Source organism: Sebastes umbrosus, chromosome 9 (genome assembly GCF_015220745.1).
Source record: "Sebastes umbrosus isolate fSebUmb1 chromosome 9, fSebUmb1.pri, whole genome shotgun sequence".
Lineage (NCBI taxonomy): Eukaryota > Metazoa > Chordata > Actinopteri > Perciformes > Sebastidae > Sebastes > Sebastes umbrosus.
In genome coordinates, this window is record NC_051277.1 from 26234285 (window position 1) to 26261810 (window position 27526).

Below are 27526 nucleotides of genomic sequence, written 5' to 3' on the forward strand. Positions count from 1 at the left end.
TCAGCCCCTGAGATGCATGCGTGTTTTATGTGCATGAAAAAAAAAATGTCAGGTTAGGAGGAGAGCGTGCCAAAAATACATGCAACAAGCAGAACAGTTCCTTCAGGGAAGGAGAACAATACATACACTGTGCGGCTGGGATTTGCGTTGACCGTACAGCTGCAGGCTCTGAAATAAAAAGAGAGCAGAGATTCATTTATAATTCACAACGTGTTTTAGAACAGGAAGACGGTTGGAAATTAGTTTTTAAGCCACCGTTTGATTTTTTAAGTCCTAGCCGTCAAGTTTATTTGACTTTACCAGGGATTTCTTATTCCTATTCTTCAGCTTTGTGATTACACCCAGAGTCTTCGCCCTCAACTTTGTCATCTTTGCAAAGCATCGTTATATTTCCAAATCTAGAGTGCCCATTCTAATGATCTTTTTGATGCTTATACGGGCTTAAGATTAATGCAAGACTGTCCAGAGATGCTAACATTTGTCCCAGGCAGAGTAAGCTCCTCCATGGTGTGTTTGTGCGATAAGACCTCAAAGAGTCTCTCTTATCGTTCCATTCAGCTCGGCCTGTTTACATCCACCTGCATGCGACACAAGGCGGCCCTACAGAGATGAAAGCCTCAGGCATGTTTTACCCTGTATGACCACATTCACCCCTGAGCAGCCTGTGTTCTCTCTAGGAACACAAAACCCTGTCGTGTTAGACATTGGTTCACATTTAAGACTCAGGGTGTCTTAAATTCACTGCACCAATCTATTTATTATTATTATTATCATTATTATTAATATCAATTGATCAGAGGGCTGTGTTTAATGTCAAAGGTGTCACTCATGGTGATAAACCTATAGAGAATCACCTGACTCTATAGTCCCTGTCAGCTCTATGGAGTTTTTTTAGCGACCTCTTTCAATTTTCCCAACACATTCTTACACCCAACTCGTCAAATACCACCGCTTGGTCGGAGACCGACACATGGGGTACCCCTCTTTCGTTACTTTTGGACATGTCAGGGATGGTGTGTTTATATACGCTTGTTAAATGCATAGTGTCCTTTCAAAATAAACTTCCGTTTTCATATAAAGTTAGGTTTAGGCAACACAACCACTTAGTTAGGGTTAGGAAACTGTCATGGTTAACGTTAACTTCACTGACTAATGACTCACGTGACTAGCGACTCACGTAACACACGGAACTGACGATAATAACGAGTCACGTGACAAAATAAGTAGTTACTTTTAGTTTCACACAGGACACGAACAGTGGTGTCCTGGTTGAAAGTCCTGTGTTTGTTTGATTCTTTCCACCACCCCTTCTGCACGCCTTTGGCGGACTCTCACACTATTAATACTACGTCACTTGCTCCAACCGTCGAATAACGCCGCAGTGGGTTTACATTGGAGTTAGTTGAAAGCCCAGTTTGTCACATATTGCCGCTAAAGGGTGTCTCCGTGTGACGGTATCCGATTTAACGAGTTGGGAGTCAGACCGGTATGGGTTTACAGTTTTGATTCATTCTCATTGATCTAATCTACCTCACGTACAGATGCAACAGGCAACTGTCTTCAGTGAAAAAGCTCTGATAAACCCACAGTACACTACCAGCCCAGCACCAAATGGCAGACAGACAAAGTCAGCAACTAACTGGTGAACACAGCTTAGTGTTTAGTTAAAGAGCCATATATTTCCCTCAGGAGCTGGTGTAGACTAAAACGGAGCTAAAAGAAAAGTGGACTTAAATTTGTCAGCTGGCAGAAGCCCGACTCCAAATGAATGCTAATGTTGCTCTGTGTCTGTTGGATGTGTAAATAGACAACCGCTTGCTAACACGTTAGCCATATCAACTTTATGCTGTGATAATATATCCTTGTTGTATTATCAGTTTGTTACGCTGCCCCCAAGTGGCCAAATTAATGAATGCAGGTTTAAAGTAATTGATTTTTTGATTACAGCAGCTTTAATAACCGTTAACAGGCATTTGAAAGCAACTCATACCTGCTGGTCAAATCTTTGCACGTCTTCAGCAACTTCCTTTCTGTCCTTTTTCTTACGGAAAATTTCTTCCAGCTGGTGAGAAGAATTGAAGTTATTATGCAGAATGCAATGAAACGGATCAAATGCATCTCATTATATATGATTATCAACAGCTCTCATACCACCATGAACTCCCTTTTGTCCACCATTTCATTCCCATCCGCATCAAACATGTTGAAAGCAATCCTGAAGCCTGCATGGGGCTCTGAAAACAAATGACAGTGAATTAAACCTTCTCATTTCTAAATCATTTTCAAGATAATAATTAAATATGTACTTACTTGTTAAAATGCAGAGGAGGAAGAGGTATTCTGTGTAACTGATGACACCTGGATAAAAAAAGAGAAAAATTTGTCAAGCTGAGAAACCAAAACCAAAATGATCCCTTTTCAACACAAGACAGCATCAAATAGCATTAACCAGTTAGCCGAAGGTGTTTACAGATGTTCAAAGTCATGCGCCCGAGATGAATAAGCCATCCGCCTTCAGACAAGAGTAATCTTCTTGCGCTCACTGATAACATCTTAAAAGGTGCCTCACACAAACACAGGCTTTACAACTGAGCTGACCTATCTTGGACACAAACCCAAACAAATTTAAGGCCCACGGCCTCTGATCGTGTTTGGGTAACAAGGTGTAATACATTCTCAAGTGATCTGTCACTGATTGAGAATGGCCGATTTCGGGTTTCGCGTCGCATCCTTCAGCTCCCTTTGTTGTGTGACACGGAGAAGGGAAGAGTAAGTGTCAGGAGACATCTCAGTCGACTCGGGAGGCTTCTCCCCTCTGACTCTGAAAGCATTCCCAAGCTTTTGTTTGCTCGGGAAGATAGAGAATCGAGCGCAGATAGTTCTGGGTGAGTGCTCTGGGTGTTATGGGAAAAGAATTCAGGTACGGGGTTTGCTGCAGGGAGATATTTCCAGAGAGAGGAACAAAAATAAAGTGGCATACAAAGATGTCATTTTTACTCTGCTTCTACATTTCCTCTAGAGGCTGGAACAAGATGATGTAAAGGTAAGTGAAACACATGTTCAAACTGAGGTGTGAAAAGAGAATTAGTGATGCATGCCATTACTCAAAGCTCATCTAAAAAATGTTCTCGTCATCCCAGCTCTCTCTGTTTGGCAGGTACGGCTCTATAATGACAACAGATCTCTAGCTTCAAAGCCTTTAAAGCTTAAATGGGTTGAGGAAAGAGAGAGAAAAAACTTTTAAGATTCCAACCATGTTTCACCAATACCACACACCTTCACTCCTGAAGGGAGCCCACCCCCTCCTCCTCCTCCTCCTCCTCCTCCTCCTCCTCCGTGCAGCTCAGCCTCTGAGCTCAAGTAGATGTTGTTAGACAATACAAAGAATTCCACAGAAACACTTCATACAGAGTGGCAGTCCCGGAGATGTAATCCAATGCCATTCTTAGGCTTCATAATGTCCGCGGTGATCAGGGGGGTGGCCGGTGGGACGTGTCTCGACATAGCTGGGTTCAAACAGCTCCCTCATTCTCTAAAGCGACGCTTTGTTCACAGATCAATCCGGTCCCTTTTTTCCCTGACAAAGCCGCAACGTTTAACAGCAGGATTAAAAGCCCCAAATCCCAGCATTGGCACTTAGCTAAAGCAACAGAGGAGAGGGCAGAACAGTGAGATCTGATGCTCCACTGGCTCGTATGACCTACTGAGTGGGAGTGTGCAGGCCCAGGTGGGAAAATTAAAAAAAGATCTTCACTCATACTAACAACTTCATTTTCTTCTAAGCAATGTGCTGTGTGGACGCCACGTTAGTTCAAATCCAAAAGTCAAAATGATTTTTTTTCGGTGACTAAATACGTTTTTGCTGCTACCGTTCACAGCCGCTTTATCTCACCGTCAGACAGCAACTGTCCGACAGGGAACTAAAGCTGAAGCTTTCTTCAGAGCCACCAGACTACATTCACAAAAGCAGTAATTTTACCTCGTAGAACGCGGGAGTATACATACAACCCCACTTCAAAATATCCAAACTAACCCTTTCAGTTATTTCCAAACTAGAGCTGGTGCTAGCATTCACATTGTTCATAACCTTATTGATTAGCTTCGATTAGCTTACTTTGGTAACCTACGTCACAGGTTTTTACAAGGCCTGAGTGGGCGTTTCCATTTGAAAAAAAAACAGAACGCAGATGGACCATACATCCATGAGATGGACCCGCACTGCAGGTAAAATTAGATTCTCATTAAGACTCCAAGTGCATTGGTTGCCAATTCATTTCCTGTAAAACAACTAATCAAATAATTGATTTTGGTCTGATTGTTTTAGTTCTAACAATATTATATTGCACATGGTGTAATGCAGAGCGAGCAAAAAAACATACTTTCATTAGCAGTAGGAAGCATTTAACACTTTCCTATCTAAGGTTCGATAGAGATTTGTGATGCAAAATGATGAAAAAACTTGACTCAAGTCTAATCAGCTCCATTTTTAGTCCATATGTTTAGAATAATTTCCAATCTCCAAAAAAAAAACGTGCGAATTGCTAATTACAGAGAAAATAGAGAAGTTGTTTAATTAATTAATTCCAATTAATTTTAATTTTAATTTAATGAGTATTTTTACAGCTCAGCTAAACTTGCAAAAATGCCTACAAGCAAGCATACAGTTACAATAAATCTAATACAGTATACTTAAAAACTATAGTTTCCAAAAATAAATGAATAACTTCTTTAAAACTTTCCCTAGAATTAGAACCAAATTATATAGTTCTTTCCCGGAAACTTCATAGTTATTGCATGTTTTTATTCGAGAAAGCAGGTAGGATCATTATGTATATTATCGATGGACCATTCCCTCCTGCAGAGGTTACCTGAGAATAATAAATGTACAACACGTTACCAGACCGATGGAGAGATAAGATAGTATTTACAACACACTCACTACTCTGGAATATACGAGGCTGACACGCACAACAGAGCGCACTCTGAACAACACATGGAGGGCCTTTAAAAAGATAAAAGCATAAAGGGGAATTACTTAAACTCAATGGATGTTTGTGTAGAGCTGTAATACGTCGAGTGGGTTACTTCACCTCGTTCACGAAGATTTCTAAACAAATTGGATGATCCTTTCCAAACAGGCGGGGTATCAGCCAGCATCTTCTCTAAGTCCTGAGAGAATAGAAGAAAATCCCAAATCACTCGTTCATTTCTAAATCCTGAGTAATCACAATGTTTGTTGGCATTACAGTAATTACAGAGGTTTTACACAGATGAAGAGGAGATTCTGTAAAACAGCAACAAGAGCTTTGATGACAGAACAACTCACCTTTTTTGTGAGGGACTTCCATGCTCTCCTACCTAAACAAAACAAGGATAACAGGCAGTTAGTGCATGATATACAGTATGTGTGATTTACAGTGGTGGAATGTAACTAATAACATTTACTCAAGTACTATACGTACAAATACAAATAAATATATACAAATTTGAGGTAAACCCGCGTTTCTGACCAACTTCACTGTCTTTCAGATGCTGTAGCTTCAGCTTTAGAGCTATAGTGAAGGTATGCTATGAAACTAGAAAACCTAAGGAATCCAGTGGTACCAGCCGTGTCACGTTAGCATGTTGGGAAGGAGGCTAAATAACACTCCAAAGTTAGGCTGAATTTCGATAAGGAAAAAATGGCATGGCCATTTTCAAAGGGGTCCCTTGACCTTTGACCTCAAGATATGTGAATGAAAATGAATTCTATGAGTACCCACAAGTCTCCCCTTTACAGACATTCCCACTTTATGATAATCACATGCAGTTTGGGGCAAAAATCATGCAGTGTTATGCATGTAGTATACATGTGTCGTTTTCACCTACTCTAAAAATGATGTTGCAGTACAGAAATCTAGCTTAATGTTATCTAGATTTTTAATGTTATGGCTGAATATTTAGATGATTTCAACAATGTGGATGAGGCCTTTGAATTTGATGGCCATCCGTATTTATTTAAGCCAGAGTACCAGAGCAAATTTGAGCCAGACCAGATTAAGCAAAAGGTAAAGAAAAACATTGAATTTCTCTGTAGGGTCTTTTTATTTTTTAATGTTTTCAGACACTTATAATAACAAGCTGAGCCTGTCAGTGGCAAAAACAAGCACTTTTGATGGATGTAACTTAACACTGACGCTGCTCAGTTTCCCCTCACAGCTCGTGAGAGCGTTATTCCTCAGTACTGGATCAATTTCAAAAACTTTTTTCCCCATTAGTCACTCAGACACAAAAACATGGGAAAATAGGGTGCAGGTTGAAAAATACCAAAGTTACCCTTTAAATAACGTTTAGAGAAAAAGAACGTGTTTTTTTTACTTGTAGTGGAGTATTTTTACATTGTGGTATTAGTACTTTTACTTAATATAAGTAAAGAATTTGAATACTTAGTTCCATATTAGGAATATAGAACCGGGAAACAAAAGTGAAAACAGGTGTTTATGTGGACAGAAACAAGCCGTGTATCTCTGTGAATGCATTCCGATGGCCAATAAAGCAGAAGATAAGACGGAGGTGTTGTAAAAAAAAAAAAAAAACCTGTCGGAAAATCACATCGATAACAGTGACAATAACCCTCCACTGACACGTTTAGAGCCTGCGTCTAAAGCTGGGATTATGATCGCCATGCAATGGCTTGCTCTCCACCAAAGTGAGGTGTCTGAGTTGTCCTCAATGTGAGCATGTATTTAATGATTTCAGTTCATGTTTCAGAAGCATATCTTATGGATCTGATATGAATAATTTACATGACAGAACTTTACGTTTTGACTCTAATGGTTCACTTCTAAATGGCCAGAATCTCTTTTTACAGCCACAATATAACCATAAAACACCATGATTACTATTTTGCAACACATTAGCTGCCAGAGAAAACAAATGACACACGCTATGCTAATACATTAGAGCCCCTTATTTACATTCCTCATTAGCTTCCAAAACATTACAGCAGACCACACACTTTAAATCATAATCAATCACAGTAATCAGAATGTCTTATCATTACATTTATGACATCCAGTTGTTTGGTCTCTCCGGGTCTCTGTGAGTTTGTTGCCACATAAATGAGCCATAAAAGTGGGGTTGCTGGTAAAGATGCCTATCTTTATGCAGGTGTTATGACTGAAGCTCTGCAAGCCGCAACTTATTGTCTGATGACACTTCACAGGCCCTCAGCAACAAGTCATGATCCAGGGAAAAACACACTGGGACTTTTTCAAGTAATTGGAGGATGAAGGGGGTTTATCTGATGACTTGACGGAAGTGTAATTAAGCAAATGGTTGCTGACAAATGTGGCTGATTACAGAGGCGGAGTAGCATCTGCTGTGCAGCACACTGTTACTGGCTTCATGAAGGAAAATGGGTCTTACAAAATGATTGATAAGAGCAAAAGTTTTAAACTAATTTTAGCACTTTTTAATAATATAAGGAAACTTAAGTCCTGAAGTGTTGAAATCACATCAGAGACTGTGTCCTCTGTCTTTTAGACATACTAAATTAATCTGGTTTCATGCAGGAACTTTTCTGGGAACCCAGGAACCTTCTTAGGAACTCAAGAACTCATCTTGTGTTTCAACATCTCGCGATGTCACGAGATCACGAGAGAATCGTAGGATCACATATCACATGAAAATCCTTCACTCTTCTCCAAACTGGCTTCAGCAAAAGTGATTGACAGGTGGTTCATCCAATTACCTGCCAGGTATTTTTTGAAAGTGCCCACCCTGTTCCAAACAGTTTCCACTGACATACGTATAACCATGAACGGTATATGAGATGAGGTTCTTCAGATGTGTGGCTGATTATTTTAAAATACTGATTAATCTACTGATTAGTTGATGAATCATTTGCTCTTGGTGACGTCATTAAGTTGTTTATGTCAGAGCACCGGTCCAAAATCACAAAAACATTCAATTTACGAAACCCTCGTTTTAGAAGCTAGAACAATTAATTGATTGTCAAAAATGTTGCTGATTAATTTTCTGTCTGTGGACTAGTTGATTCATTGTTTAAGCCAGAAATACCAATAATGACACCTCCCTTCCTCCAAAGCCTGTTTAGCATTGTGAAAAGGAGCTGTGTAATAGCAGTGCACTCACTCTTGGGTTCATTCACAGAGACGGACTCGATGAAGTTGAGTGGCGTCATGAAGAGCTGGCCCTCGTGCTCCACAGAACTGAACAGGCGAAATCTGTTTTCATTGGACGACATGTACACGTCTCCATCATCCAGACCATAGGTCCGGCCCTGTAAACACACACACACACACACACACACACACACACACACACACACACACACACCATCATGAAATATTGCAAATCATATCAACAGTGATAATACCATCTGAAAGATGCTTTTTATGAAATCCACGGAAGCTTTTCTTGTCACGGAAAAGCCTCGCTCACATGGAACAACAAAGAGGCCCATGCTTTAATTCAGTAATGGGGCGCATGTTATGTCAGCCCTATTTGTCATCCCTGTGCACCAGATAATGTCCCTACAACTGTTCAAACCCAGCCAGATCAGAAGGCTGGATTGGTGAAGACAGAGTGGATCTCTCCGTGAGGTGGCACAGTGCCAGGTCCACTGGGCACAGAGCAAACACCCAGGGAATGTGTGCCCCCCTCTGCTTAACCATTAAACCCCTCTAACCACCCCCCCCCCCACCTCTCATCAGATGTCAACCCCTCCGCCAAGTCCCAGTGTCCAGTTTCCTGTGTCCCTGGATTCCTGCTGCCTGTGGACACCAGTCAAGCTTTCCTCCCTCCAACCCGCACATTAAGAAACAAGTAATCTTCTGTGGCTAGAATCTAGTTTACGTGTTTGTTTACATCCCCGGTGATCTGTGAAAATCCTGTCAACAATGTCAGCACATGTCTGAGCTAAAGAGACTGACTGTAAAAGTGCTGGTATGCAAATACACATTGTACAGAGGGCAGACAAAATAACATCTGACATAGTGCAAGTAATTACAATAGTGCTGCAAAAACCATGTAAATCTAATAATTAGTGCTGGAATGGTTCGTCAATTAATTGATTAATCAATAGAAAAAGAAAATGTATTGACAACATTTTGAATAATCAATCCATCTGGTAACATTTTTCTCAAGAAAATATGCCAATATTTTCTGGTCTCCAGGGTGGCAGCTAATGATTATATTTAGGGCTGTCCCGAATAACATTTTTTGGGTTTCGAAGCTTCGGTGAGAAATATTCAAAGGTATTTCGAAGCTTTGCGGCAGCAGCAAACTGACATTTTCTTCTGTCTGTCTGTCTCCATCTCCCCGTTTCAGTGCCCGAGATACCACCGCTACCGTACTACTGTACACACACGCACCTCTACACATAACAAACAGCAAAATACATCTGAGAATAACAAATAAATAATTAATGTTGAATATGAATAATTAATAATGTTGTGGGATTATTCCTTATTTCATGGGCTATTTAGGGATTTATACATTATTATTATTATTACATACTTACATTAAAAAAAAAAGCATTAGAATACTGATTTGGACGTTGATTACCATGACAATGGTCGAAGCTTTGAAGCATTCGGGTCAGCCCTAGTTATTTTTATGACTGATTAATCTATCAAATTGTTTTGTTTGGAAGTATGGTGATGTTGTGCCAAAAAAATCCTACTTAGTCACTGGATCACTGTAAATTGAATATCTTTGGGTTTGGGACTGTTGGTTTCTAGACTAAATAAATAATAATGAAAAGATTAATCAATATGAAAATACGCTTGGTCATTTTTGTAGCCGTAGGTTGTCCACCTCCATAGATGGGGTAAAATAACAGGGACATCTTAAATCCTGCACCAACAACAATAACAGTTCACTTCACTTCACCTGTCAGTGGTCTTAATTTTATGGCTGATCAGCATATACCGATCAGCCATAAAATTAAGACCACTGACAGGTGAAGTGAATAACAATGGCTATCTCATTACAATGGCACCTGGCAGTGGGGGGGATATGTTAGACACCAAGTGAACATTTTGAACTTTGAACTTTAGTTAGAAGCAGAAAAAATGAGCAAGCATAAGGATGTGAGCGACTTTGACAAGAGCCAATTTGTGCTGGCTAGACGACTGGGTCAGAGCATCTCCAGAACTGCAGCTCTTGTGGGATGTTTCTGGTCTGCAGTGGTCAGGACCTACCAAAAGTGGTCCAAGGAAGGAAAACCAGTGAACCGGCGACAGGGTCAGACCCAAGGCTCATTGATGCACGTGGGGAGGGAAGGCTGGTCTGTGTTATCTGATCCAATAGAAGAGCTACTGGAGCTCAAACTATTGAAAAAGTTAATGCTGGTTCCAATGGAAAGGTGTCAGAACACACAGTGAGGAGCAGTTTGTTGCGTATGGGGCTGCATAGCCGCAGACCGGTCAGGGTGCCCATGCTGACCCGTGTCCACTGCCAAAAGCGCCTACAATGGGCATGTGAGCATCAGAAGTGGACCATGGATCAATGGCAGAAGGTGGCCCGGTCTGATGAATCACGTTTTGTTTTACATCATGTGGATGGCAACAAGTTCAAGGTGTTGACTTGGCCTCCAAATTCTCCAGATCTCAATCCAATCGAGCATCTGTGGGATGTGCTGGACAAACAAGTCTGATTCATGGAGGCCCCACCTCGCAACTTACAGGACTTAAAGGATCTGCTACTGACGGCTTGGTGCCAGATACCACAGCAGACCTTCAGAGGTCTAGTGGAGTCCATGCCTCAACGGGTCAGGGCTGTTTAGGCGGCAAAAGGGGGACCTACTCAATATTAGGCAGGTGGTCAGGGTGCCCATGCTGTCCTAATGTTATATGGTTGATCGGTATATATATATACACACACTCTCAGTATGACCAAACCATAGACTAATTAAGGCTTAGGCTAAAGTCTATTGGATAAGATTACATTACAGTCAAGTGTTCTTGTTATTTTGTCCAGCCCCTATAATAAAAAATGTAAATACAGTGTAATGTATACATTGGTATTATATCTATATTGGTCATAATTTCCTAATGTCAAGTGCCTAATTATGTATGACATGTATGCAGAAACAGCAGGCAGGAATCTCACTAATGGCAGCAATTATACTATAGGTCACGTGATCTGAGGAGTGCCTTTGACCATTTTGCCATTTCAGCACCACCAAAGGTCTGGATAGCTCCTGATGGTGACGACATATCAACGTTATGGTTGTTTCACGTGCACGATGTGTAGCCTATTATGTTGGGAATGTAGATGCATATTAATAGATGTTAATATGAGAAATGAAAATTGGAGCGTTTTAAAAGTAAGCCGGTGTTTTAGCCAGCCTGTGTCTGAGCTGAACATGCAGCTTGACTGGATGTGCCACTACTGTACCTGATCGGTGGCAGAGACTGATGGCAGCGCCAGATGAAAGAGTCGAGCCTCGACATGGCTCTTCAGCCCGGAGCGCCTACCGACCACCGGGCAGCTGTAATACTGCCGGTAATAATAATAGGAAGCAGCAGCTCCGGCCGCAGCGGCTCCAGCTGCGATCACTCTCAGCGCTTTAGTCGCTTTAACCTCCGAGGAGGTTTGTTGTCTCCCTGCTGCTCTGAAGCTGGTAGCCAGTAAAGAGATCAGCCTGCGCAGGGCAGCCATGGCTGTTTACACTGAGGTGTCGTCACTGATAACACACACACACACTCACACACACACACACACACACACACACACACACACACACACAGCAAAGAGCAGAGCTGCTCACAGCTCGCGAGAGATACCGTGGGTCTCGTGGGTATAGGCCTGGTTCAAGTCTCTCTGGGATTAAAGGGCGTGAGAGATACGATACGATACAACTTTATTGTCAGTTTGCATTGAAATTAATTGTTCATCCATAGGCAGCTCAGTTTGAGAAAGAGCACACATACAATAGACATCCTGTTACCATAAACAGACAGACAGAAAACAAAACACATCACAATTATTCATACATAACCCATTACAAAATGACCATCTGTCCTCTGGATCTACATGTCTTCTTTAGCAGCATATTAATTATTATTTAGCAACAAGATGGACTGATGGACAAAAGCCTGTTCTTCAGACCGATGCAGGTTAAATGTAGGGACTGTGAATCGCCTCTTGGAGGGCAGAAGTTGATATTCCCCATTTAAAACATGTAAGGGATCAGAAAAGAGGTGAAGTGTGAAATGTTGAAATCTTTTGGATAAACAAACATTGGAATATAATTCTCATGTCTCATGGGATGATTTTTAAAGTGTCATATATGTTGTGTTTACAGATTTGATTTTAATTCTAAGTGATGTAAAGTGTATCAGTTTATATCAGCCCTGCACCATCAACTCTTTCAATTTTCAATTCAATTCAAGTTGCTTTATTGGCATGACTGTCAGGTGAACAATATTGCCAAAGCGTCGATTCAATAATAAAAAAAAAAAAAAAAAAAGAACAAAATAAAAAAAAAAACATATATATACACATATACAATTCATTAAGCAAATTACAATATATAGATATTTAAAAAGAACATGCATGTAAATGTAAGAAAACAATAAAGAAGTAATTCATGTTTCATGTCTCTCTCTCTCTCTCTCTCTCTCTCTCTCTCTCTCTCTTATTTTTATGCCTTGGGGAGAAGGAAAAAAAATCCCTGCCAGCCAGGGCACGTCTGAACTGTGACAGCCCCGCCCATTATACTAGTCCTGTGCTTTTGCACCTGCCTCACCAGCCCTGCCACTTCGAGCGCAAAACCTCCACAGGAGCTCCTTTTACCTGCAGTGCAGCGTTTACAGCAGCAGCCCAGTCCAGTACCACTGAATCCTCTCTCTGCTGCTGGCTGTGCATGCTGCGTCTCCTCCTGCAGCTCCACTGAGGCATCACGCTGTGAACAGGTAGATACAACATGCAACATCTAAGCAGCAGCAGCAGCAGCAGCAGCAGCTGATGAAGACATAACAAAAGAGAGGAAATATCGGTGCAGAGGAGATTTGGTGAGTGTTTCATGTGTCAGGGGAGAGAAATGTGTCCTTGCGCAACGGGTGCATGTGCTAAGTAACGCAGGAGGTGGACGTCAACATGCAATAAGTGACAGTGCGCACAACCAGGTAGTGTACTATACGCAGAGAGAAGCTCCACTGAACTTTATACCCGCTTTGACGCGATGGCTGCAGCTGCGTCTCTGGCTGAAGTTGGAGGCGTCCTGCACGGCATCGATGGTGTCGCACAGGTCGGGTCACATTTCCTCCTGACTCCTCTTGGAGACAGTCCCACGCTCCTTGGAGAGCACCTCATACCCGGGGACAGGCTCTACCGGAGCACCTCGGCGGATCTAACGCACCTCAAAGGGATCCTCAGGAGGAGACAGTTATACTGCAGGACTGGCTTTCATCTGGAGATACTTCCGGATGGCACAGTGCAAGGGACCAGGGAGGACCACAGTCGATTTGGTAAATACTGAGAGAATTCATTTTCTTTTTTTCTTTTTTATTTATTGTGTTATAAAGTGATTACAAAACAAGTGAAGACATGTGCAGGGACATATATAAAAAATGTCAAAATATATTATACAGAGAAAGACAAATAACAGAGTACAAAAACAAAACTAAACTAAACTAAAACAACACAAGGGGATAAAAGCAGGTTGAAGATTGTGTATGTGTGTGTGTGAGTGTGTGTGTGTGTGTGTGATGTGGATAATGGGTGTGTGTTTGGCATTGAATGAGGCTAGATGGTCATATATGACATATATCTACTCTTAAACACATACAGACATCCTTTCTTTTATGTGTAAAATATGTTTTGATAGCATGGCACTATAGAAAGTCGCCAACAGTTATAATAAAACAAATAAAATGCAAAAAATAATCAAGAAAAGAGTGATTAAGAATGATGAAAATAACAATCTCATGATCAAGTTTCAAGTTTATTTGTCATATGCATTTAAAAGTACAGTGTACAGTGAAGTGCAATGAAATGCACTTTACCCAGGCTCTCTCTCTCAGCCCTTAAAATCTATAAATAGTACACTTGATAAATACTACAATAAATAAGAAAATACCTGAGAATAAAATTATAAAACAACCTAAAACATCCATAAAACAATCCACAGCTCTGCATTCATTTAGTGCTACTGTTCAGTAGTCTGACCGCCTGTCTGAGGGTGAAAACTGTCTCTTAGGCGAGAGGTCTGAGCTCTAATGCTCTGTAGGTGCTTCCCTGAAGGGAGATAAGAGAAAAGACTATATGCTGGATGACTTGTGTCCTGCATGATACAAATTCATGATATAATTCTGTTAATATTTAAATGTATTAATTGTGACATGTAGGCTGCTGTTAGATAGAGCTTCTTTGATAATATTCTTTCATCTTTGTCAAAGTCTGTACTGAACAACTGTGTTATTCTTCTCCAGGTATTTTGGAATTCATAAGCCTTGCTGTTGGGTTGATAAGCATTAAAGGAGTGGACAGTGGACTCTATCTGGGGATGAACGACAAAGGAGAGCTGTATGGCTCTGTAAGTATACCAGCTTTGCTTATTCATGTCGCCCAAATCCTAATTTCTTTACCATGTGATGACCCACAAGGAGCTTTTGTTTATTTCAATATGTGGAGAATTTGATTTTCTGGAAGAGATAAATTTAGAGAAATCATTATTTCGCATCATAAGCCAGGACTTCTCTTATGTCGTATACCCTTTGTTTTCAGGAGAAGCTCACGGCCGAATGTGTCTTCAGGGAGCAGTTTGAGGAGAACTGGTACAACACGTACTCCTCCAACCTCTACAAACACGGAGACAGAGGGACACGTTATTTTGTGGCGTTAAACAAAGACGGGACACCAAGGGACGGGACTAAATCCAGGCGGCACCAGAAATTTACACACTTCTTGCCCAGGCCTGTGGACCCTGAACGCGTGCCAGAGCTGTACAGGGATATCCTGGGACACAGCTGAGACCCGGAGGCCCGGTCCAGTTCAGGAATAGCTGCTAAAAGCCCTGGCAGGGCAGGGAGCAGAGAAGAGAAGAGAAGAGGGACGCAGGCAGGGATGTGATGCTGGCGGACAGCAGCCCCGACCGGCAGGGATAAAGGCACCGGGGCCTCTTGTAGGAATGCATGGGCCATCTCTCAGCGGCCAGGAAGACGGGCTAGAATGTCTGCACGCTTGGCATGAGGGGGCTGTTTGTTCCAGAGGCCGGATGACCCTAAAAAGTACCTGCGTGGAATAGGAGACGAATGGGAAACGGAGCTGAGTGATCAGGGAGCATCTCCTCTGGTCAGATGGGGATGTCAGCTGAGTCCGTGGGAATCTGTACCATCATGAGATGGTATTATTATTATTCTGGGTGTCAGAAAGAGAGCCGTAATTTGTTCAGAAGGACTTTGAAGGAATTCAGTTTTTTTGTTTTCTTACCTGTGTCTAGACCTGTTTTGGAAAGAGCAAAAAATGTAACAATTTATTTATTCATTTTAGATACATATATTTATGTTATATATTTATTTATTTGAGAATATATTTTTACAGTTAGATACATGCAATATAGAAAAACCACTAGAAAATGTATCGATTATATAAAGACTGAGACACTGTACCATTTTATTCTGAAAAAGCTCAGCTATAGTGATATACTGTAATATGACCACAAATATGAAACATATTGGCAAACATTTGGATCCCCACATCTGAAATGCATTTTTATCACTATATGGCAACTGTGAATCAATTTTAAAAGAATCTTTGTAACATATTAATTCTAACCAAACTACTGTTACATGTGTTACAGGAGGAATCTGAAGTCAACAAACTGACAATAAATTGCTCAAAATGTGATCAAAATGCTTTTTTTTGTCAACCTATATGATCAGAGATGAAGGTGTTTCTAACCAATGTTCATTTAAAAAAAAATACATTTTTACTTTAAACAGAACAATATTTTAAAAGAACTTTATTGGTTGCCTTTGTCTCTCAGAGTTTAAACATATAAACCGGCTTACGAGACCAATGTTGTCTTTCTTTATGGACGCCGTTATACCGAGAGGGGAGTTGTAGACCTGATGCACACGTAAAAACTTCAAAGCCTCCGTGCTGAAACCTCTGAATGTAGAGGCCGTGCAACAACACGATCAGGGCCAAATAAAATCTGACCTTTAGCTCGGGCCCAGCAACTTTAGCAGCTGTGTAAAAGTGGAGGTCAGAGCGATAAGGATTAAGTAACCTCTGCTGACAGTTTGAGGATGATGGACTTATTGAAATGTCTCATTCTCTTGGTTTTCAGGCAGCTTCTGTTTCTTTGTGTTACAAATCTTTTGCTGTCCCGTCCAACAAAAGTATGTTATAGTTGGAATTAGAAGGTACAAAGCAGCTGAATTAATTCATTTATTTTGAAAAAGGCCACTATTGCATATCTATTTCCTCCACGGCTGGGAGAAGATCTTTGTCGAAGCATGAACGCTCAGCCTGTGATCTAAGCGTGTGTGTGTGATGGCGAGCCAGTGAGGAGGAGGGGGGTTTATCTATACAGGGAGCCAACCCCCGTTGCTGCCAACTCTCTTCTGTCTGCATTGCGATACTGTGGGACTTTCCCACCTGCACACCTTGAACATCAACGCGCTTCTGTCGTCGATTAATGACAGCACCCCAGAGTGTATTATAACCTGCGTGTACGTGGACATCCCCTGTCCACCGGGTAAACACACGCGAGCATATCGCAACATGAAAAAAAAAAAGGATTGTGGGGTTTGGAAAGATGCTGTCAATGCTCGTCTTTCTTTAGCTTCGTAGAAAAGTTAACAAGCGTGAAACTGATGGACGGGGCGTGCTTCATTCCTGTCCCGTCCCATCTTTCCAAGCTAAAGAGCGTGTTGCTGCAATAGTTTGTCCATCCAGCTTTTTTTTTTGCTGCAATACCTCCAAAGAGAGACTCAGCGCATGCAGGGCTCGTCGCCATCACACTTGTGCCCATGAAAAGAGGACTTTGTGCAAATCTAACAGCGTGACCCCCTCCGCCCCCTCCCCCTTTTGACATTTTGAAGGTCATCCCTCTAAACACACGCTGGAAATCCTGACTTGTGATACCTGATGCCCAGAAGTGCTCTTTGGCACTTGTTTAACCGATGTTTTCAGGAGTCTACCTGGCCCTGAGACAGATACTTTTGTTCCACCTACTCCGCCTCCTCCAGGTGGTCCGTGGCTCCTCACTGAAAACACTTAAACCCCTCATCCGCACCCACTCTGGAGGGCCGACTCACACGCTTAATGGACGCTCCCTGACTTTCATCACCTCCTCAGCGGCGGCCTTAAAGGGCTCTTGAGGAAACCCAATCAAGTGTGTGTGTGTGTGTGTCGGTGTATGGCATGGGTCCAGGGGCAGGTGTGGAAGTCAGTGATCTTCTGTGTCTATCTTCGCAGTCCAGTCAGACAGTGCAGGTGTTCCTTCAGCACTCAAGCTCTCACACTCTGATCTCAGGCCTGCTGTTTGTCAGCTGGGGATATGACTTAGCAACAGCAGCAGCAGCAGGAGGAGGAGGAGGAGGAGGGTGGGAATACTGTATAGCCAGCTTTGTTGTCTGCCCCCAATTATCAGAGAGCATAATTTCTATATTTAGAAGGCTGCGTTGGGGAAGACAGGGGAGGTGCCGAGAAGCTCACCTGTTGCTCTAAAGCCATGGCCACTTCTAACAGTGTGTTTGCGCAGGGATGGTGTCTGCAGCTTTGTGTCATTTGAATCCTGCAACTATTGATTTGAGGCTCTTTGTTGTTTGTTTATTCCTTAGTAAATTGCTGTGCGCACAAATTATGAGCTGCATGTGTGTTTATAGGGATTACAGCAGAAGTGTAAGTATAGCGTTATCCACTTGATACTTTTGGGCTTTCATCCGAGTCCAGAGAGAGAGAGAGAGAGAGAGAGAGAGAGAGAGGTATTCTGGAAAAATCTGCAGCCAGTGGTCCAAAATATCATCCATCCTTCCTTCCTTCCTGAAAACAAAATCGTCTTTCACACTTGCTGCATTGTAACTCCGATTGAGTTCAATCATTTATAGTGTCATAGCTAAGAGGATTTTTGCGGTCTGCCTTCCGCGAGCGGCAATTAGAGCAGCATACCTGATTTACTGACACTCCACATCGCGAGCTGTCAGCTCCAGTGGAAAACATGCTCCTCTGTTTGCATCTCCATGGAGACGTTAGTAGAAACCAACAATGTTTCGGTGTTGTGGGGAGCAAAAAACAGAAGATGAAAAAGAAGCCGGGGTACTGTCATTTCTGCAGAGTTTAGTCTCTCAGCTCTAACAAGACACACATAGCGAACAACAGTGCGGTGCGTTTGCAGGCCCTGCCAGCAACTGACTGACATTTTGTTGAACTAAAGGGATCTGAACACACAGTACCTGGAGGAGGTATCTGAAGCGTCTAATACAGCAGACAGATACAGAGACAGGTTGGCAGAGTTATATAACTCATATAACATACTGTGATATCTAGATATCAGGGTCTTGTTTAAAATTCAACATAGTTTTTTATCCTCTTGCTGTGACGTTGGTTAATAAAACCAAGAACTTCTTCTTCTTATATATTCTCATATATATTATATTAAATTTCTTGAAATATTAACCACAGAAAGTGTGTTAGGCCACAACAATATTATACTCTGAATGTCAAGTAAAAATATCAGAAACTCACAAAGTTCACTCGAGAGGCAGTGGTAGAAAATAACATATTTATTCAAGTACACTACTACTGGCGGCTCCATATGTAGATTTAAACGGCTCATTCTAAGGTAACAAAAACACCTATTTTCAGGTGAGTATACACTAAAGAAAACAGAATTATTAGCATTATATTCCATTTCTTATGTCTGTCAATTGATCCCCCTAAATGTTACACACTGCTCCTTTAAAAACGACTTCACAATTTTACTTTGTTTAGGATTTTCCTCTTTGTGCTACTTTATTTTACATTTCAGAGAGAAAGTATACATGACAAGTATAGTTCCTTGTTACTTTGAAGATTAAGATTTTAAACACAAATCATATGATCCTTTGACGAGAGCTGTGAGAGTGAACCAAAGCAGTGACGTAAAGTAAAACCAAAACAATGAGCCGAAAGACACTAAAAATGTTCTATAGAGCGGAGGGGAACTGTAGAGGAGAGAGACAATCATTTGATCCATTGTTAATTTAAGAATACTGTGCAGCTTTAATGCATCTGTAATAATATTCTAATTATATAATATGTAATAATATAACAATCTGAAATGACCCACTCTGTATAATGAGTACTTTTATTTTTGATAGGTCAGTGCATTTTTCTGACAATACAAATTTTCAAACTTTGAATGCAGGACTTTTAATTGTAACAAAGTATTTTTACATTTTAAAATCATTTATCTTCCAGAAAAAGAACCCATCATATTATTAGGCAGTTGTCTCTAATAATCTGGACATTCAGTTTAGGTTTTCTCCATCTCTTCTTGCTGTAACCCCCCACCGCTCCTCACATCTGCTGACCAAACCAGTGTGTGAGTCCCTCCGGAGCAGCCGTGTCACCCCTTCCTCTGGCCCATGTGTCCACATTACAGAGTCACAAATTAGGTCTTGACATTTGGGCGCTATAATTGCACCTTAAAAAGCATGAGGCATCAATTAGTCTCTCAGCACCATGACAGGTTATCCCTACAGGACATAATCGCCCTGCTGGACTGCTCGGTTGGACTGCCCTGCCAGGGCACGCACACACACTCACACACACACACACACACAAACACACACACACAAACTCACAGAGTTTATAGTTCACTGGTTCATTTTTGGTAGCAATCAAGTCAAGGCAGGACATGCAATCTGTTAACATGTTCTATAAATAGTTTGACTTTCTCATTATAAAATTAAATCATCATTTTGAAATGATAGCTGCGTGACAATAATATGTGTGTGTGTGGAGGCCATGCTGGAGGAGTGGCACTAAGTCTCTAATAACAGCATAGATCCCTTTGATTTCCCGACTGTGGTGCCGCCTGACAGTTTCTGCTCCCACAGGGCATGGAGATCTTTAGGGTCAGAAAAAAGGTCAATTGGTTCATTTCCATAGCTTCTACTTTAAACATTCTTGTAGGCTTTGGAAGCAATTCAATCAGCAGTGAAAACACTGGTTAGCAGCGTGGAATTACCAGCCGTCGTTAACGATGCAGCGTGCTCATAAACAAGATGGATGTATCCCACAGGGAAATGCAACATAGACTGCATGCAGCTCTGACATAGTTTGACATATGAGTTGGATTTTTTTCAGGGCTGAAAGAAATTAAAGACTTAATGGATGTAATATTTACTTAGAATATTGTGCATAATTGGAAAAAAAAAGCTGAGGACATAATGTATGAGTGACGAGGACTTGCAATTCATTTTTGACATTTCTTTTTGTTTGGATGTAATTTTATGTAATGTAATGGGGAGATGATAGACTTATTAACATATTAGCGCTTCATATACTGGCTTTATAAAAGAAAAATAGACACAACTTGTAGGTTCAACAAGGGTCAAAAAACAGCAAATGGAATTTGGAAAACGCATAATGAAAAACCCGTCACGCGCTAGATTTTCTAAAGCCTGAAAACAGAGCCATGAGGAGGTGCAGAAGTCTAGTTTTCTCTCAGAACACTTGAATTACAACATGCTGAAAGGTTATTATGGAATTTGTGCCCAATGATGCCAAAAACATACTGCCTACTGCCACTTTAATAAGTGCAGCATCTACACACTCCAATACAGTAAGTGGCGGTATGCACCTTTAAATTTGGCTTGCGATCCGCCAATAAATGTGTATTGATATAGATTGACATGTCTGATTTGACAGATTATATGTCAAAGCATTTAATCTTAATTCTTAGGCAAAATGCTCCAAAAAAGCCATATGTATGCTTTAAATAAACATTTGAAGAGTCAGAACTGTTCTTTGTTTTTGTTTGTGTTAACAATAGTGATGCCAGTTAGATTTGGTTAGTCAGAGCTACGGAATATTAAGCCATCCATCTTTGTCATTACATCTTAGCCTTTCATACCCCCAAATGTGCATAATAAACTAAAGGTTATGAACTTCTTTTTTCAAATGCAAAAATGTGGAATTATTGGTTACCTTATCGGTATTGGACATGAGAAGCAGGTAATTATCGGTTATCAGAATCGACTGAAAAAAAATCCATATCGTGCATCCCTAGATCAGATAATATGTGTCAGTGTGTCATATGGCTGTCATAAATGCACACAGATCAAATGACACAGATACAGTACATGTCAATCAATGATGCAAAAAAGAAAAGCTACATAATATTTTACATTCTCTAAATTTAAGAGTAGACCTTGATATTTGATGCAAGAAAAACAAACCTTCTCTACATCAACAGATTACCTCACTGTGTGAAGTCAGGCTTTCACTGAAGTATGTTTGTCCTGATGGATCACACCGAGTGTAATTGTCTGTTTTGACCGTGAGAGCTGCAAACAGCCAAAGCAAAGAGTCCAGCTCTGTGTAATGCTCAGTGCCTGGTTAAAGAACATGATAGAGGAAGACTGTACTCTCACTGCCTACCGGTGAAAGTGGAAATGTGCTTTGTTGCCCCCCAGTCAGGCGGAAAATTGCAAACCCATTTGTCATTGTGTGCCAAGATGCAGAGGTCAGTCAATGGATTCCTTCATGACAAGCTTACGGAATCTAATGTTTTTCCACGGCCTCACCCTTTTCACACCTGCACCTCCAGGTAAAATAACAAAACAAGGGGAGAAAGAGAGAAAAGAGGGCTTAGAGCGAGCGACTTAAAGACAGGGGAGAGAAAAACGATACGTGAGAAGAATTTACCGTGAAACCTTGCACGTCTATTGGCCATTTCAGCTTATTTGAACCCAATATACGTTTAGCTTACAGTGGCAGATGAAATGCCAGGTTTTGGCCGTCGTCCAAAGCTGGAGAATACCACTAATTATTCCTGGCTGTGACCACAGAACATTCTTACGGGCTCAAAAGGATGTTGTTTGTTATCCTCTCGGTCAAAACAGCAACTGCTTGATTTGAGGTAATAACAGAAACACTTAAGAAAACTTTTCCACAGCTTGATTGACTGCTTAATCCTGCAGAGAGGCTCCGAGGCTGCAGCGGTGTACTGATGGAACATCAAAGATAGATGCCAAAACCGATTCTGACGCAGTTGAATAGTTTGAGTGTGTCTCAGTATGTGTGCACCAAACAAATGATGTAGTAGAGTCTGCAGAAGATCAATAGAGATCAATATCAAAGACAAATAGTCCTAATTGTTTTTCTGCTAGAGGGCATCATAGTGAGACAAGGCTAAAGTCGTACAAATAACTTTTTATGCTGAAATAATTTTGTGTTAAATGCAATTTTGTTGTGATGCTTATTATATATTAAGGGTTGAAAGCGAGACTGTAATTTTTTTGCAGAACAGGATAATGGCATATTGAATTTCCCTTCATTTCCAGTTGCTTTAAAAACGCCATCATTCAGCAGCTTGACTGAGAGCAAGATGAATGGGGCCGACATGAACAGATCAATAGTGCTGCTGGGTAACGCCGAAATCACACGAGAGCAGCGGCAAAGTGTGGCCTGCGGCAAGCCGCCATGCAATGTCTATTTAAAGCTGCAGCAGATGATTCTGATGATTCTGCGGAGAAGTTTAACTTTTAGAGGTGAAGAGCAGCCAGAGAGGAACCCGCAACCAATCAGTGAACAGATCCTGCGACTCCTGTGACATGTTGACCTATGTTACAAAGACTTTCTTCATGCCTGAAACACATGAATACACCTCCCGACCACAGAAAAATGTAATTATTGCTGGTGTGAATTCGGCATAAGGTGCAGCGAGTTAGCTTTGCTGCCAAACTATCCAAGTGGCCAACTACAGTGCTGCAACGAAAACACTCCCTGTTGCCCAAAAACATGTTCCTCAAGTGACGTGTAAGAAATGGTGAATGAGAGATTGCATTGAGTTACAGATGCAAGTGGAACAGTGGCTAGCCCGGACGTGACCTCAGGACATCAGGTCCCTGTTGACCACCATTATCAAAGATAGGCTTCATCTGTAAAACATGTGACAGGCCACCCTGAACGAGGCTAATTATTACTCTTTATATTATAACTTTTTAAACCACCAATATTTGTATAGCATTCCCAGAACCTGGAAAATCTATTTTTATGTCACACCAGAGCATGTGAGGCGGTAGTAAGTGAGTGTATTGAGTTAAATAAGAGTTTGTTTATTGCTAATGTGAAATTTATTTTGCACAGCAAAAGCGTTTAATTTTCTTTTCCGTTCTAGAAGCGTGTCTAGTAATTGTGAACAGGATATCTCCTTTGACAAGATTGCTGCACAGATAGAGTTTAAACAGGGCTTTGCCATACAGTACATTAATCTGTAGCTCTTATATAGTTACATTGTATAAATCACAGGGCTAAACATGAACAAGCCCCGGCGAGTTGCGAGGCACAAGTGATCCAAGAGTGCCGCTTGAAACACAGTTGTTTTGGAGAACAGAAAGGAGTCTGAGCCAACACAGACAACCACTTCAGAGGAATCAATGTGAATCAATAGAGCTGTAATCTGTTACGCTTCAAACTCCCCATTCAATCCATAATTACATCACTTATATAAAGAAGATATGTGCGTGTGATCATGTAAAAGGTGGATGAAAGTGGATTCAGACAGTTTACACAACTGTCATGATGAATGTTAACCTCAGATCACATTCAAAATGGACTTTTATAAAAATGAAAAGAGACGATATGATTGACTTATCAGTGCGTGAGCTCACTACTGTGGCTGCTCTCGCTGTGATCTCTGGGCGTGTTAAGAGCACAAAATGTTGCAGGAAACTTCAAACAGGCGTTGCAGCAGAGCTCAGATCCTCCTCCACAGTAATAACCTTGAGTGCTTCTGGAAGAAGGAAATCCCCTGGCCAGGAAAGACACATCACTCCACCACAGAGGCAACACAGCCAGTCCACAGACTCCACCTTGAAATAACAACACAGAAGACTTCTAGATAGTACAAATAAGTGTTATGGTAACAGTGTCCATGTTAACTCGGCACAAACGTCCACACACAATACTGATTGTATTTATTGATTTATTATCAAAGTGCTCGATATCCAGAGCAAACAGCTATTTGCTATGTAAAGATATAGTTGATGTGTGATATACTGTATGTGTGTTGTAATCCAAGCTTTTCTGTGTTTTGTTGCCATAGCTGGGCCTGCTGCGTGTGCCTTTTAGTGCATGTTCGTGCATGTGAGCGTGCCCCACTGTCTGGCTCACGGCCGCTGCTCTGCACTGCGCTCATACGGTGGCGGTTATAGCTGATGACGTTACGGAAGCATAGCACCCACCCTCCGGTTCCCCCCTAGGTTAACAGTGTTAGCTCTGTCTGCAGTGTTGCCATGGTCATGTTGAGAGCCGTGCGGGGGCAATAGAAATGCTACGAATCTCACATTTAGCCCCTTTATGTTTTCAGTAAAACATTTTCATGTGACAAATTAAACTAGCCAACAACTCATGGTAAATCTTAAAAACTCAAGAACCAAATAATGACACGTTTATGTCCTCGCCAACATGTAAAACCTCCAACCTCAGTAACAGAATTGGTAGAAGACTTCTTACAGGCCCAACCATATCAATCGAAATCCATCCCAACGTGCTGCTTACCACTGCTGATTTCTTATCACAGATTCAGAGGTAATCAGTCGCGCCTCGAACAGGCCTTTATTTTGCCAAAGCCTGCATTTCCATCCAGTATCAAAGGCACCATGAAAAACCAGTGCAAAACGCTGCAGCAGGTGATAAGCTGTGAGAGTTAAGCAAGACTGGAAGAAGATTCAACCTTCAAATGAAACTTTTGGACACAGTATTTTCATTTTTAGAGTAATGTTAAATCATAGAGTAATATTAGAATACAAGTCAGTTCTTAAAATGTAGTTAATGCAGTTATAAGGCAGCTGTTATGAATTTTATAAGATTAGGATTTTGAAATGAAGTGTTTGAGCAAATGCAAACACACAGCTTAGTCCTAAATAGGAAAAAAAATTAAGAAGTAAACAACCATGCTAGCAGCTCTAAGAGGCTACCGAGGCACAGCAGTGCGTTGAGCTAAATGCTAAAATCAACATAAAGAATGTATATTGCCATTCCATTGCAACATCAGCACCCAGCAGCAAAGCTACGCTTCTGACATTTTGGACTGAAAGCGACTACCGGACTCCAGTAAAACGTCCACCTAAAAAGTGCTGTACAAAATTTAAACAAAATGATTTCTATTCTACTGTCATATTCTACCGAAATGGCCTGTGTTGAACAGTCAAATATTATAAACATAATAAGCATCTTCAGTCCAAAATGGTGGCAGCTGCTGTCGTCAAAAAAACACACCAGAGTTTTGTTTCTTTGCTTCTGTACTTGTTGATCAGCATGCTAACATGCTGATGTTTAGCAGGTAATGACCATGTTCACTGTCTTAGTTTAGCGTGTTTGCATGCTAACAGTTGCTAATTATCACTAAACACAAACTACAGTTTGATACGCTGATGGGAATGTCATTCGTTTTGCAGGGAGTCTATTTGGTCATAAAGTGGTGGTCAAATTCCAATTTTGACCTGATGGTGGCGCTAGATGAAAAGTGAGAGGATCATCAAAGTGATTACAATTCATCCTGAGGGGAACATGAATGTCTTCACCAACTTTCATTACAATTCATCCAATAGTTGTGGAGATATTTCATTCTCAACCAAAGTGGTAGACCAAATGACGTTGCCATACCTATAGAGGTGTGCCACTAGCTGGCTAAAAATTGGATAGGTCTATTGAATGGCTTGAGTATTTGCATTAAAAAACAGGGTAATTTTGAAAATGAAAACTGAAATGAATGTCTCTGCAAATTTTGGGACCAAATCTGCAAATGTGAAAGTTTATGAAAGTGATTTCCATAGGAGGAGTCGGAGGAATAATAACGGATATACTGTAGAGTGGTCGATACAATGGCTAAAGTGATCCTTGAGATTATTTGAGAAACCTTCACAGTCCAGTAACTGGTATAACAAGAATACATAGATTAGCAGTTGTTGGACACAGGGGGGTTTGAAGACGCTTTGGCCTTCTCTTCCTCTTCAGAAGGTATGCATACCTCTCCACGTCCCAGTAACTAATCATCATACAGATCTGGCCAAGAATAGAGTAGCTGAACACAGGAAATATCATATTCAAGCTTTCTAGAGTTTCACCCGTGCTTCCCAAGTTCATTTCCCATGCCTCGACCAAGAAAATGTCAGTATTGTCTGCTTCAGTGGGCAGAAATTAGACTTCAAAGCCCCGAGACCCGGCAGAATAGTTTGGGGAGTCGCTCAAATGTTCCAGTGTTTGAATGGAGGACCATTTATATCCCCACAATAATGTTTACTGTCCTTCTGTCTGGTTGGCTCCGCTCCTTCACTAGCCCAGGTGTGTTTTTATTGGATTCAGACTTATCAGGGAGGGGATCAGAAACCTGTTGCCAACTAGGTAGGTCAGGTCTCTGTGTTATGAAACCAGAAACATTTGTTGGGACAAAGAAAGACATGGCATGATTTGTGAAAAGACGAGAGAAGTATAGCATTCAGACGTAAAATATGCATCAGGTAGCCTCTTTTACGTGCTCAGGTTCAGTTTTGGCCGAACAGACAGGAAATGCAACCAGTTTAACTGTGTGGTTGGAAAATAAATTAAAGTTTCCTTTAAGAGAAATGAGCCAGGACAAGCTTCCCTTAGATAGCTGATACCCTCCTGCTCGGGAGGATCAAAGTGCCTCTCTGTGCACATTAGGAAAATACAGGGGACTCATTTCAAGCGCTCAAAGTGCCACATAGATGCTTAGCCACACATTCCCCCTGTCAGAGGCAAACAAAGACAGTTTTCTGGGAGGAGAAAGGCATGCCGTTTCCTCAACATGCCTCACCTGTGGTGACCAATCACAATAGCAGTTACAATCCCGAGCCCTGAAGGAAGATAGGTGAGGGTTTATGTTGTCATTGGTGGATGTTTTACAATCGGGTGTAATACATCTCAAAGTTAATGTTTATTTTCACAGGGACCACCTCATTCCTTTGGTCTGACCCAGAAGGATGCAGCGTATAATCATAACAGCATTGATAGGAGTGTGTTTGAATGTCTGCAGAGCGGCAGACGTTACACATGCATTCAGCTTCTGCTGTGTCAACAAGCAAGCTGTCATCCTGTGAACTGGGAATGTTATCTTGATTGTAAGCATGCACATGCAAATATTAAAGTAAAACCAAAGCAGTGCTAGATACTAGAGTAATCGCATGGTTGTCCTTAGTAAATTGCGATTAATCGCAAATTAATCACACATTTTTTATCCGTTCAAAATTATCTTAGAGGGATATTTGCGAAGTATTTAATACTCTTATCAACATGGGAGTGTGTAAATATGTTGCTTTATGCAAATGTATAT

At 41.2% G+C, this 27526-nt stretch overlaps 2 protein-coding genes and 1 long non-coding RNA gene across 4 annotated transcripts in view; 2 read left to right on the forward strand and 1 right to left on the reverse strand.

The window, feature by feature from the left end:
• The window catches only part of micu3b (mitochondrial calcium uptake family, member 3b), a 27401-nt gene extending 15675 nt beyond the window's left edge, over positions 1 to 11726 (reverse strand). Inside the window, exons 1-8 of one of the 2 annotated variants that reach the window (XM_037780605.1) lie at positions 11407 to 11726; positions 8137 to 8284; positions 5327 to 5358; positions 5091 to 5169; positions 2311 to 2358; positions 2152 to 2234; positions 1991 to 2062; positions 127 to 168 (exon numbers count right to left, since the gene is read on the reverse strand). In XM_037780605.1, the coding sequence (XP_037636533.1) occupies positions 127 to 168; positions 1991 to 2062; positions 2152 to 2234; positions 2311 to 2358; positions 5091 to 5169; positions 5327 to 5358; positions 8137 to 8284; positions 11407 to 11670 (768 nt within the window). In that variant the 5' untranslated portion in view covers positions 11671 to 11726. The remainder of the gene's footprint in view (positions 1 to 126; positions 169 to 1990; positions 2063 to 2151; positions 2235 to 2310; positions 2359 to 5090; positions 5170 to 5326; positions 5359 to 8136; positions 8285 to 11406) is intronic. The other variant, XM_037780606.1, reaches the window with a different exon arrangement.
• LOC119494601 lies at positions 9422 to 27518 on the forward strand. Its single transcript, XR_005208252.1, has 3 exons — positions 9422 to 9432; positions 18343 to 18346; positions 27369 to 27518. It is a non-coding gene; the product is annotated as an uncharacterized LOC119494601 (long non-coding RNA).
• Positions 12737 to 16238, forward strand: fgf20b (fibroblast growth factor 20b). Its single transcript, XM_037780607.1, has 3 exons — positions 12737 to 13481; positions 14445 to 14548; positions 14740 to 16238. Exons 1-3 carry the CDS (start codon positions 13196 to 13198, stop codon positions 14983 to 14985), a joined length of 636 nt encoding a protein of 211 aa, XP_037636535.1. The 5' UTR covers positions 12737 to 13195; the 3' UTR covers positions 14986 to 16238.
• Positions 27519 to 27526: the final 8 nt, after the last annotated feature.

Coding starts and splice junctions, on each gene's coding strand:
- fgf20b (XM_037780607.1), top strand. CDS start 13,196: ATGGCTGCAGCTGCGTCTCTGGCTGAAGTTGGAGGCGTCCTGCACGGC. Junction 13,482..14,444: donor GGAGGACCACAGTCGATTTG/GTAAATACTGAG, acceptor ATTCTTCTCCAG/GTATTTTGGAATTCATAAGC. Junction 14,549..14,739: donor AAGGAGAGCTGTATGGCTCT/GTAAGTATACCA, acceptor CTTTGTTTTCAG/GAGAAGCTCACGGCCGAATG.